The sequence below is a fragment of the Anolis carolinensis genome, chromosome 3 (genome assembly GCF_035594765.1).
Source record: "Anolis carolinensis isolate JA03-04 chromosome 3, rAnoCar3.1.pri, whole genome shotgun sequence".
Lineage (NCBI taxonomy): Eukaryota > Metazoa > Chordata > Lepidosauria > Squamata > Dactyloidae > Anolis > Anolis carolinensis.
The window spans coordinates 201,197,271-201,210,584 of NC_085843.1; the positions used below are offsets into that span (position 1 = coordinate 201,197,271).

General features: G+C 40.8%; 1 protein-coding gene across 1 annotated transcript in view; it reads left to right on the forward strand.

Moving 5' to 3' along the window:
- glrx3 (glutaredoxin 3) overlaps window positions 1–12,439 on the forward strand; it is a 28,749-nt gene extending 16,310 nt beyond the window's left edge. Inside the window, exons 6-11 of the mRNA XM_003218576.3 lie at window positions 1,373–1,434; window positions 1,624–1,681; window positions 2,964–3,016; window positions 4,054–4,093; window positions 4,177–4,269; window positions 12,184–12,439. Of these exons, the coding sequence (XP_003218624.1) occupies window positions 1,373–1,434; window positions 1,624–1,681; window positions 2,964–3,016; window positions 4,054–4,093; window positions 4,177–4,269; window positions 12,184–12,234 (357 nt within the window). The 3' untranslated portion in view covers window positions 12,235–12,439. The remainder of the gene's footprint in view (window positions 1–1,372; window positions 1,435–1,623; window positions 1,682–2,963; window positions 3,017–4,053; window positions 4,094–4,176; window positions 4,270–12,183) is intronic.
- Window positions 12,440–13,314: the final 875 nt, after the last annotated feature.

Here is a 13,314-nt window from a genome sequence, read left to right on the forward strand (position 1 = left end):
AGCTTGGGGACCCGGCGATGCTCGTGTTATTTGAAAAAGGCATTGTTGGTTGTTTTTGGATATTCTCAGTTTGGTGTGGGTGAACTACAATTCCCAGGTTTCTGTGGATGTAGGTGAACTATAATTCCCAAAATGAAGGTTAATTCCCCACAGCACCCTGCAGTATATTCATTTGGTCACGGGGGTTCTCTGTGCCAAGTTTGGTCCCAGTCCATCATCGGTGGGCTTTGGAGTGATCTTTGATTGCAGGTAAACTATAAATTCCAGTACTTACAACTTCCAAATGTCAAGGCCAATTCCACCCCAAATCCACCAGTGTTCAAATGTGGGCATATTGGGTATGCGTACCAAATTTGGTGCAGATCCATTGTTGTTTGCGTTCACAGTGCTCTATGGATGTAGGTAACTATAATTCTCGTAAATCAAGGTGAATTTTCATCCAAGTCTTCCTGCATTTTTGTTGGTTTTGCGGGTTCTCTGTGCTAAGTTAGGTCCAGGGCCATCATTGGTCGGGTCCAGAGTGCTCTTTGATTCCCGGTGAACTAGACATCCCAGTACCTACAACTCCAAAATGTCTAGGCCAGTTCCTTTCAAAACCCACCAGTATTCAAACTTGGGCATATTGGGTGTGCATGCCAAGTTTGGTTCAGATTCATCGTTGTTTGGGTTCATAGTGCACTCTGGATGTAGGTGAACTACAATTCCTATAAATCCCTCCAAAGACCTCCAGTATTTTTTGTTGGTCATGAGGGTTCTGTGTGTCAAGTTGGGTCCAGGTCCATCTTTGGTGGAGTGCCTAGTACCTACAATCCTAGTACCCCCAACGGCTATAAATTTAGGTGAATTCCTCCCAAATCCCTCCAGTATATTTTGTTGTGTGTGTCAAATGTGGTACAGGTCCATTATCTAAGGGGGTGACAGTGCTCTGACTTGATGCAGGGTGAACTACAACTTGCATCCTGTTGAGTTGGTCCCCTAAATCCCTCCAGGCTGTTCAGTTGCTGATGAATTCCTCTCTGTTAGTTGTGTATCATAGGAAAGGGTAGGAAAGGATTATGGGAGAAGCAGTGGGTGAGGTAATGCAAATTCCACACCAATGGAGAACCCTCAGATGCCTGCCTATGGTGGAGGAATCTAGGATGAAATTGTCCCCAAATGAAAGCATTCCTTGGGTGGTGGCTGTATGTCAGTGGAGGGAGGGCCATTGGTGTCTCCTGAATGCTGGGAGTTGTAGTTGTTTGTGGAGGTGGGAGCCTGTCTGTGTAAGTAGACACCTCTACCACATACATACATACAGATGTTCATTTTTATTATATATGTGTGTGTGTGTAACAATACTTTCCTAATGAATACAAAATGATTATATTTTCAGGAGCTTGAGGCTTCTGGAGAATTGAATACAGTCTGCCCCAAGGCACACAAATTAGAGGACAGGTATGGAGCATCGTGTTTTTATTGGTCTAGCACAGAGTGAAAAATTGTATTTAGTTCCTTACTGAATTATATATTTTGTTTTAATATTTAAATGGTTGCTCTTTGGTTTTATATATTGCTAAAAAGTATTTTTGACTTACGTTCTGTTATAAACTCTGCCTTATCCATATTTTCTCTTTCCTGCTGTAGGCTTAAAGACCTGATAAACAAAGCTTCTGTCATGTTATTTATGAAAGGAAATAAACAGGTAAGAGTCTTGGATGTGTTTTATTTGTCTATCACGTAGATTTAGTAATTGACAGATGGTAGATCTCTTGCTTTGTTTATTTAAAAGTTTTATATATTACCCTTCAACAAAGTTTCCATGGCTGTTTATAAAAAGAGAATAAGATAGAAGGAGTTGGATTCAGGGTCTGCCTTCTATGCTAGAACAGACCTGTTAGAAGAAGCTGCACCTGACTTAGTTGATAAGGTGAGATATTTTTTGTTCTGAAGCTTGCATTATTCAGACAGTTTCCTGATTGATTCTCTGAAGCATTTGCAGGCAGTTGGTGGTTCTGCCATGGAACGTAGAGGAGGCTCAGTTGTATATGATCATTAGAAGGAGAGGATGAAAAGTAGGGTTTCGGAAAGAAGTTTCAGAACCTTGAGGTTATTGAGTAGAATTGTCCTGAAATACATGCATTTACGCTTAGAAGGCATAGAATTTTCTTGTGGTTTACACCAGCATAACTGGGGAGTCTGGGATAGGTTGTTCCAGCAGATCTGCTTTTCCCAATTTGCATAAGGAGATATCCAGTACTTCCTCACACAATAGTAAAAAAGAGGCCCAATGGCATGTGGGCATTGGAAGGAGATGATGGAAAATTTCCAATGCTGTGCAGCCAAATCTGGAGCCAATCAATGAACATTACAGCACAATACAATGAGACACTAAAATGCTGCTGGTATAAAGATGTATTTGTCTAGAGTTGAAAAGATATCCATGTTGACATTAAAAAGACCTTTTGGGGCAGAATGTCCCAGAAATTAGGTATCTCTTGTTATGCTGCCCCCCTCTCACCTTAGCTGAAATATATAATATTCTTATGCAAATAAGAAGGCTGTTTTCTGAGTTAGGGAGTGAGAAAGATGAAGTGGCAAGAGCTCCTTGAGGGAAGACATCTGAAGATGACATAATTCATGTTACTGGGGCATATGGTTATGTACACAGAAAGTTCATTTGTGAACCAAGCTATACTAGTTGTGGACTGGCAACTACTTCCATAATGTTGACAGCTGGGGAGAAGTGTGTTGATACTTATATAAAATTAATATAGATTCCTGCAGCAAAATCTTTTTCAAGTGGTTGTTGAATATAAAGCAGATGCAGATCAAATGCATGGAACTTCTTAGGTTCCCTATGGGGTTGGGGCAGAAGGAAAATCTGAAATTGTGTTCAGAATGTGTATGGGTCCACCATATGTTGATCTCCCCCATACACTATGCAGGGGAACATCACTGAATTGTTTTTCCTTTTCCTATTGTAGACGGCAAAGTGTGGGTTCAGCAAGCAAATTATAGAAATTCTAAACAATAGTGGGTATGTATTTTTTCTGTCTTAAGCACATCTGTTCTGAAATGATAACATATTTGCTCAGTGGACAACTTAATTAATCCACCCAGTTTCTTCATAGCTTTTCAATCCCTGTAACACTTGGTTCTCCCCTTTTCTCTATTTCCATCTGTTTTCCACCTGTTATTTTCCCTTTTTTGTCTTTTTATCAAGGTTGGTATCTACTATGGGTTTTTGTTCTCCTGGGCCTTATTAGCAGTTACCGGATACAATGGAATTGTACTTCCATTGGGCTGTGTATTTGTAACATGATAAATATAGTCAATTTTGTTTCTTCAGCAAACAGAGCATGGGGTAGAGATTGGAAAGAAAGGATACTCTTTTTTAGAGAAAAAGAGATGGCCCAGAGAACTCCCATCCAGTATGTTTCTTCAGAGAGCTGGACAGTATAGTTGAAAAAAGTCACACCACCACACTCTTGAATGTTTTTAAAAGATGTTTTTAGGATGTTTTTAATATGTTTTAAAAGATGTTTTTAAATTATTAGATTTTAGCCTGTTCTTGTAAGCCGCCCCGAGCCCTAGGGGAGTGGCAGCATATAAGCTTGAATAATAAATAAATAAATAAATATTGTGGAACTTCCCAGCTGCACATTTTTGGGCTGTCCTTTCTCCTCCTGACAATGGGTGATTGATTCTATAGGTGCTCTCAGTGTTGAATAGCTTCTTGGTAGTATGTGTATTTCAGTAGGTCTGCTTGGCTTATGACTAAAGAGGCATGTAGGGCATAAATCTTACCCCATAAATCACAAGGAAACTTGTTCTTGCATTGAAATCTATTTGTCTGTGTAGATTTATATAAATCCCTCCATCTTTTTCTGTTTGTTTTCTCTCTTCCAGTGGGGTGTCATAGAACCTGTTGACATCCATTGCTCATTCTCTTATACATCTCCTGTTTTGAGAATATATGCACTGTCTTCTACATTGATAAAAATATGATAACTGAATACTACTATCTTTAATAATGTTCTGCTTTTTAAAATCTTTTTCTGTGTTTGTTTTTAGTGTTGATTATGACACTTTTGATATATTGGAGGACGAAGAGGTAATTTATTCACTTACCCCTCTCTTATGAGTCAGTTTTCACAAATCTAATGTGGAATACTGACTTGGAGTGCTGTCTTTCAGGTTCGGCAAGGGTTAAAAAAATATTCAAATTGGCCAACCTACCCACAGTTGTATGTGAAAGGAGAACTAATTGGAGGCCTGGATATTGTTAAGGTAAGGGAAGAACTATCAGGCAAGAAGTATGCTTATTCTGGTCCACATTGATATTTGTTGTACTAAGTTCATAATTCTAGTTGTGATCTGTATTCTTCAAAATGTTTTGATTACCTTGCAAATCTCTGAATATGTTTTTTCTAGATCAGTGGTTCTCAATCTGTGGGTCCCCAAGTGTTTTAGCCTACAACTCCCAGAAATCCCAGCCAGTTTACCAGCTGTTAGGATTTCTGGGAGTTGAAAGCCAAAAATATTTGGGGACTCAGGTTGACAACCACTGGTCTAGGTATCTGAGGAAACTAGTCTCTTTCTTAATAGCTTTATTTTGTCCAGGGTGAGATACAATGACTCAAAATGAAGATTTTATCAACATCATGGAAAATCTTTCCTCAAGAAATTGCTTGGCTTTATAATCAGTGTTCTTTTGCCATATAGTCAAAACATTTTATTCTGGCAAGCATTTAACCTTTTTGTGTATGATTTCAGTGTAATTCTTTTATATATCTTGGGGGTTCAGAACCCTTTTTTCTGGAGCCCAATTCCAGTTTAAGGCACAGCCTCCCAAGACATAAACCTAAGCACTGCTGACCATAAAGCCACCAGATCCCCCACATTGTTTTCCGTTCAATTATTTCCCCTAAACTTTTTTTTTAAAACCCTCAAAATACCCTCAAAATGTGGGATTTTGTCTTGTTTTTCACTCGTCTAAAAGCAAACCAGATGTGATGGAATCTCATTTTTTGATCACTGTAAGCATTGAACTGGGAGAAAAATTGGCCTCCATTCCTATCGCCATTGTAGTATATCTTTGGGCTTTAGGGCACCCCGTAGGTTCAAATAGTGTAAGGTGGACAAGATATAAATCTTAACCAATGTGAAACTTTCCCAGATTCCAAATCAATAATTTTTGTTCATGGAAAGCCTTCCAGGGCTTTTGATAGCCAATTATCTCTGATTCATGATTGGAAATAAGGACAGAAAAAGTCAAAGAATTGTTACAGGGTACATATTGGAGGTATTCCTTCCTAGGTAGAGAGATATTGCCTGCTGGGCCTGCTTTCATTTTCGTACCTTTGTACTGTTCATTGCTAACATAATTGCTAAAATCAAAATATAAATATTAATGTCTGCTTAAACATTTGTCATTAGTTTTCTATATAACTACTTCTGTACCTTCCTTGTTCTCATCATCTTCTTATTTCTCTGTGCTCTGCATTAAACCATTGTGTAATTAAGTTTAATTCAATAATGTAGTTTAACAAAATATTGTTAACGTGCAAAACCTTTTTCTGATTTCTTTTTTTGTTTAAAAATGAAATTGAATGAGTTTGTAGGATTTTCTGTTCTGTTAATAGCTCGGTTTATTGGTTGAAGGAGCCATATATCTTCGATGTGCAACTACAGTGCCTGCTAATGTAGCACTGAAATGTGCTTTCTTGACAGTAGTCCTGTAAGAACTACCCCCTCTCTCCCGTGGGTGCATTTACAGCTTCCATTTGATTCTTAGCGCTTGCTTTTTGACATTGTTTCCTCTCAAATAAGGCAATGACATTTTGCCTAGTAAACTGCCTCATTCCTGAAGGAAGGTATGGGTCAGTGCAAACACATTTTATTGTGTACTCCCCCCTCTTTTTCCTTTTGGAAATGGCCCCAAAGAAACAAAACGAGATATGCATTTGTTCCTACATCTCCTGATATTTGTGTGTCTTTGTGCAAAAGAACAAACCCAGGCTCCTAATAACAAATACTCCAGAGCCTATTTTTGTCTTGAATGTTTTATAGCCAATACCATAGGCGTTATAACTTCTGGGAAGACAGAATCAATAAATCTCATTAGGTTTTAAAAATAAGTTGATGTTACTTAGCCCATGTACCCATTTTTTTTAAAAAAAATGTCTCTGGTGGAGTACTGTACTCAAGGATTATTTTTATGACCCGTATAGTTTTAAAGAGTGGACAAATTAGCAATTTTGTGTGTGTGTGTACATTAATCTTTTTCTTGTTGAATTTATGCTTGGGGTGCAAGGCTATGCATTTTAGAGAGCTCTGAGTAAGGCGAAATTGATCACATAGCACTAAAAGTTCACATTTTAGTCTATTTGTGTGTGTGCCAGGTAGCATCTGTTTTTTTTATTACTGTTAATGAGACATTGCTTCTTATAAATCTAATCTTGTCCAGTTAAATAGCATTTATCTATTGTTGACCTACCTAGTCTCTCTTGCTGTGTTGACTTCAATAAGATTCAGTGTATGAATGAACCCAAACATTGAGTGAACTAGTTGATCCATTACGCTGTCAACCTTCCTTCTTCCCCAAAATATTTAGCAAGGCAAAACAGGTTATATGGAGGAATTTTATCTGCCATAAAATGGTGCAAATCCATTGCTCTCCTTACCCCTTGAAACATGATTTAAATATGCCAAGATGTCACGACCCAGGCTGCAATGTTGAAACGTTGCGGGAGCTCCACATAAACCGAAATTCATGACCAGGGTTTCGAATAAACCGAATTTAGTCTGGAAGGCAGTCTTCCACTCGTCCCCTTCCCTGATGCGAACTAGATTATAAGCTCCTCGAAGATCCAGCTTGGTGTAAACCTTAGCCCCTCGAAGCCGGTCTAAGAGGTCCGAGATCAAAGGCAGGGGATACCGGTTTCGCTTAGTGATATTGTTCAATGCTCTATAGTCCACCACCAAGCGTAGGTCCCCTGACTTCTTTTTCACGAACATCACTGGGGAAGCGGCTGGGGATTGAGAGGGTCTAATAAACCCCTTGCGGAGGTTTGTCTCTAAGAACTCCCTGAGAGCTTCTTGCTCTGGTTCAGTCAGGGAGTAGAGGTGTCCTCGCGGGATCGGGGCCCCCTCCACCAAGTCAATGGCACAGTCATAAGGTCTATGTGGGGGTAGTCTCTCGGCTTCTTTTTCATTGAATACATCCCAATATTCTGAGTACTTCTTGGGCAAGGTGATAATGGGTTCAGCGTCTGTGGCATGGCAGACCTTGGCTACTAGGCAATGGTTTTGGCAATATTTTGAAGCAAACTGCAGTTCTCTGTTGGACCAGGAGATGCTTGGGTCGTGGAGTGTCAGCCATGGAATTCCCAAAATCACAGGGAAATGGGGAACCTCGGTAACAAAGAAGGAAATCTCTTCCATGTGTTCCCTTATCCACATTCTGGTGGGTTCCGACCACTGGCTTACTGGACCTGTCTTGAGGGGGCGGCCATCGATGGCTTGCACCACCCGGGCGTTCTTGAAGTCATGATATTGTAATCCCAGAGAGTCGGCATACTCTCTATCAATGAAATTGTTTGTGGCTCCTGAGTCTATCATGGCATGGACCATGACGGGTCCTTTTTTCACTGACCACAAGGTGACCACTAGGAGAAATAGGACCCCGGTTGGCGGCTCTTGAGTGGGGTTTTTGACCGGGCTGGCGAGCCTCTCTACGCCCGGTCGCCGGCTTTCCCCGCCGGCTGCGCGCCAGCCGCCTCAGATGTCTTCGTCTCCGTGGAGGACGCCGTCGCCAGACGAGCGGCGGGCTTCCCTTTGGCTGGACACTCTCTGGCAAAGTGGCCCCCGTTTCCGCAGTACCAACAGAGATTTAGGCGTTGGCGGCGGGCCTTCTCGGCGGCATCTAGTCTGGGTCGCACGTTGCCCAACTGCATTGGCACCTCCTCGCTTCCTCGGGGGTATGGGGCTGGTGGCGGGGGTCTCCACACAGGACGCGGCTGGACGCCGGTGGGAGCAGGAGGTTTCGCTCCAGCCCTACCGCTCTGGCCTCGAATCCATTGCTTTCTGTTGGCAAGCATGACTTCAGCTCGTAAACATTGATCAATGAGTGCTTCAAGAGAGTGTGGAGGATCCACCTTGGAGATTTCCTCCAGCATCTCGATGTTGAGACCCTCCCGAAATTGTCCTCTGAGGGCTACATCGTTCCAGCCGGTGTTATGGGCCAGCACTCGGAACTCGGCTATGTACTGGGACAAGGGTCTGTCTCCTTGGGAGAGGCGCCGGAGTTTGTGGCCGGCTGCCTCCAAATTATCCTCGATCCCCCAAGTCGCCTTAAGGTGGTCCAAGAAGTGTTGCGCTGATCTTAGATGTGGGGAGACTTGGTCGAACAGTGCCGTCGCCCAGTTGGCCGCTGGCCCGTCTAGGAGACTGTAAATCCACGCCACCTTGATGTCTTCTTGGGGAAACTCGGCAGCACGGGCCTCTAGATAAGCCTGGCATTGGCGATGGAAAACATGAACCTTAGAAGCTTCTCCGGAGAACTTGGTTGGCAACGCCATGGCCGGGAGACGGATTCCGCGCTCCTTCAAACCCCTGATTTCCCCATCCTGCGCATTGAGCTTGTCACGGATGCGGTCCACTTCGTCCTTGTCGATGGTGTAGCTGAGTGGCTGGCCACCCGGCACGGTTCCGGTAGACATTCTGGCCTAGGTTAATTGATGCTTAGGGAGGCGGAGTCAAACTGTCACGACCCAGGCTGCAGAGCACCAATAACCATACACCGAGGCCAGATTCTATCTAATATCTTTATTGAAGGAATATATAAAGTTAATAAAAGCAAGTGTATGAAATAGTCCAGAAATAGACCTTTCAGGAAAGGTCAAAATTAGTCCAAAGAAACAATGTCCAATATGAAATATTAAGGTCCAAAGTTGTAATCCAATAACCGAAACACTCACTTTGCCAGGCAAAGTGAGGGGAGATGACAAGGTCCTTTAGTCCATGGAACTTGAGCGAGGCTAGGGAGTAACTTGAAACAGGGCTTGATACAAGGCAACAAGGACGAGGAGCAAGAACGAGATCCGTGGAATACTTGGCAAAATCCGGAAAACAAGGCAAGGCAGAGTCCTGGAAAACAAGGCTGAGTCCTAGGAAGCAAGGCAAGGTCCGCGGAGGTAAACAAGGCTGGAACGGGAACGTAGGCTTGGAAACAGGAACGAAGGCTTAGAAGCGGAGTAGCGCTGTCCACACACAACCTACTCCAGTTGCTGACGAATTGACTCCGCAAGATCCCTTTGTGGGCAAAGCACCTAAATAGGATCTAGTTTTCCCACCAAAGAGCAGTTCCCTGGAGAACCAGAAACGAAAGCTATTCTCCAGATGCATGACTCCTTAAAGTTTCCCATGGAAAGCAGGCTTAATCAGCTGAATGCTTAGCAGCTATCCTAGCACTCCTGCGAGACGCCTGTTGAACTCCCCTCTGTTGTTTACAAAAAGCATGGCGAGAAAACGTAGGAGATTGTGGCTCGGGGCTTGTTTGACAGACTTCTGGAAGACAAATCTCTTGCAGGTGCAAGGTTTCCAAATCTGGCTGGGAAAGTTCCAATTCTGGCTGGAACGGTGAAAAACCCAAGTTTTCCTCTTCATCTGTCACCACAGTGCCAGGAATGGGACTACATTGCCCATGGGTCATCACACAAGATGAAAACTGGAAGTGATGTCAGATTAGTTTTGCCTTGTGTGGCAGCATGACCACCTGGAGCTATGACAATTTAGTTCAATTGCCCATCCTGGAACTGAACTAATTGTATAGAGATTCTCCTCTTCTATGGCTGACAGTGACCAGTGATTTAACACACACATTTGGCAAATGCAGTCTGTACCCTGGGGCAAAAAAACAAGATAACCTCTCCTCCCCAAATCCAAATTTCATATGGAGAAGCTGGTGCATTATTTAAGGCAGTAGTTCCAAGTCTTGAACCAGCCCCTTTTGGCACAAGATTCAGATATTTTTGGAGATGTGGTTCAGCAATATTTTGAGGCCCAAGATAGGGAACTTTTATTCTGTGTCATCAGAAGGCTAGCACTTGGAGCTTGGAATAGATGATTGGCATCCATAACTCTGATTTCTGACATATCGATGTTGCTCTTCACCCTTCAGCATCCAGTAAATCCAGTTGGGTGTCCCCTGGGCAACGTTTCTTATAAACAGCTAGTCTTTCCAACCCAAAAGCATTGCTTTAAAACATTTTTAACATTTTAAATATGTTTTATCCTTTCGCAAATGGATGAATACCAAAGGTCTTTATCAAGACCACTGCTAACGATTATGCATTGCTTTTGACAACGAAATAAAATACCATTCAGCAACGATTGTTTGGATGGACTACCTCACATTGCCTCATTTAGGGCCAACACTTCTAGCCCTTTTTCATTCCCATTCTGAGACATCTGTTGGGTTGTATCCCACTGGAACCGGGAACAACAATGACCTTCTCCAAACCTTTCCCCTCTTCACTAGTTGAAGGACCATCTGTATGGTCAAAAAAAAAATGCTTTGCAAGCAGAAAAGTGATGTTTCAGTCCTTGACATTTCTATTAAAAATCATGCTATTGGGTAATGGAGGAGGTTGAACCTGGAGGGCTTCTGTTATTGAGAGTAGACTATAGATTGACAGATAATCTGACCTGGGACCCTTTCAGACTACACAATTGTAGCATAGTTACACCACTTTCACTGCCATTGCAACATCCTTCAGAGTCCTGAAGCTTGCAGCTTAATGAGGCACCAGAGCTTTCCTGAAATATTCTAGGGCTCATTGTGATTTTTTTTAAAAGGTATATTAATGAACTTTATTTTTATCCTGTCATCCTGATACAGCGACTCTAGGTGGCTAACAATAAATATAAAACAATGCTAATTAAAAACAATATCAAGATAATAACATATAAATATAAAATTTCAAAGACAATAAAATAACGCTATTTTATGTTCATGTTTTGAAAGTGTTATTTCCTGTTTAATTGTGCAGTACTTACTTTGAAAGTAGTTGTTCTACTCCAGAAACTTCGTTTTTGTGGCTGCCACAAATTTTGTTGAATTGCTTGAGACTCTGAGAGATTTATTGAAAAATTATTGCTAAATGTGCTGCAGGATGTCCTGCAAAAACAAAAATTTTGTAGTTTAATAAACTTTTTCCATGGCTTTATGACAGACCCAATTAGAAAATGACATTTTTAACCCAGGACCAAAAATCGTGTTACATAGTGTAATTTATACTATTAAGACTACAACGTAAAATGTAAAATTGTCATTTAGTAAAATGAGGAAATGTGGTGTAATATCCTGTCGAAAGGATACTGGTTTTACAAACACTACAGTGTACAGTACAACTGGAAGTATTTCTGGGCCTCTTGGTCCTCCAGTGTGATTTTATAGTATGTTTCCAACTCAAGTATAGAGTTCTCTATTGTCCATGATTTCAGGTATCCAGAAGGTCTTAGACTGTATTTCCTGCAGATACAAAGGTTGTATTCCTTATCTCCCAAGTTTCAGAACATAGAGCTATTTATGAAGCCTGTTTTTTAAATGATTTCAGCTGTACTACAAGATGGATCTATAGTTCATAGAAATTAAAGCATCAAAGAGATCTGAAAATGAAAGGGAAATGTTGATAGGACCTTCACATGCTTTCTGCTTTAGAGTAAGGGCCCTTTTACTTTACACAATTATAGCACTACTATTGCACTTTTAACTGCCATAGTTGCATCTTGTGGAATCCTGGAAGTTGCAGTTCAGTGAGGCATTCGTGCTCTTTGCTTGAGAATACTAAATATCCCAGGATTCTGGGATATTGACAAGGCTATTAAAGTAGAATCGTAGTCTTGTAATATATCCCTGGTGTAAAGTAGATTCATATTTTTCCCTCTGACCTGAGCAGGCTCTGTAGACACCTTTTTGGACTATGACAGGCTTCCAGTTGACATGTCTGTAGATGGCAATCTGATTGTTAGTAGAATTTATATTTCCTTTCCCCTCACTCTGGTAGATAATAAACTAAACGCAAAACAACAGTGCAAACTTTTGGACTGCCTTCCTTTATCCAAGCTGTTGAATAACTAGCTAAATAGAGTTGTTATTATGACATTGCTCTCTGATTCCTCTATTTCTTCTTTTCCTAGGAATTAAAGGAAAACGGTGAATTGTCATCTATTCTGAAAGGGGAAAATTAATGCAAAGGAGCACATCACAGTATTATTATTATTATTATGTACTGGAAAAATTCATGACTGAAATTCATGATGGAAAAAATATAATGCAGGATTCTGACTTCATATTTCACAAGGTCATTCTAGAGCTGTATGGAAATGTAGGTTTTCACCTCAGTATAAGGTTATGACCATCTTCAAAAGGAATTAAAGCTTGATTTCAAAATTGTGTTATGTCCTCGTGTACTTCTATTTTTCCTTGTATTTACAAGAGGTCTGTAGTTGACTTAGACATTATTGATTAAATATTTTTGTTATAAAGTAAGGGCTTTTGTTGACTTCTGGTCTTTCCTGTCAGATGTTCCAGACATACATAGATGAACTTGGAATCAGAGCCAGTGCTAGAAGGAGATGCTGAGGTAAAGCAGCATCACAATTACGGCAGTTTTTATATAGATAATAGATTCAGGAACAAATGTGTTTGACTGGAATTGACTTTCAGTGAGAATACAGACATAATTTATTAAGCGAATAATTTATTAAGCATATTGTATACTCAATAAAATGCATGATCCTCCATGCCGGTGTTAGTGTTAAGATTGAACACTTTAGTCTAATCAATGGGTAATCAATTCAACAAATGTGGAGGGCTGACTGTTTTTGCCATCCTGACCAGAAGCCACTGTGGGTCTTGTTCTCTGAATATTCAAATGTGTTTTTCAAGCAGAAGGATGAAATACATCTTGTGTAACTGTTGCACTTATTTAAGATTAAAGTCAAATATTTGTATGAGCTTTGCCTGCCACATGAGGGGATCTAGATAAATTTCTTGGCAAACGATACCAATGTTAAAGTTTTTCTGTTTCTACGAGCAGCTATATGACAGCTTCATGTATTTATGAATATTACTAAATTTTATATTAAGATTTTAAAATGCTGTGAAGTAAAAAAGAAAATCAACTTTTCTGTATCCAAAATGGGTGGTAGACTGGCCTATCTTTCATCACACATCAAAAAAGTAGTTGGAATATTCCTGATATCAGAACTGCATCCACATGACCTGCTCCAAACAGCTGGGGAGCAGAGCTTAGGAGCAAAAGAATA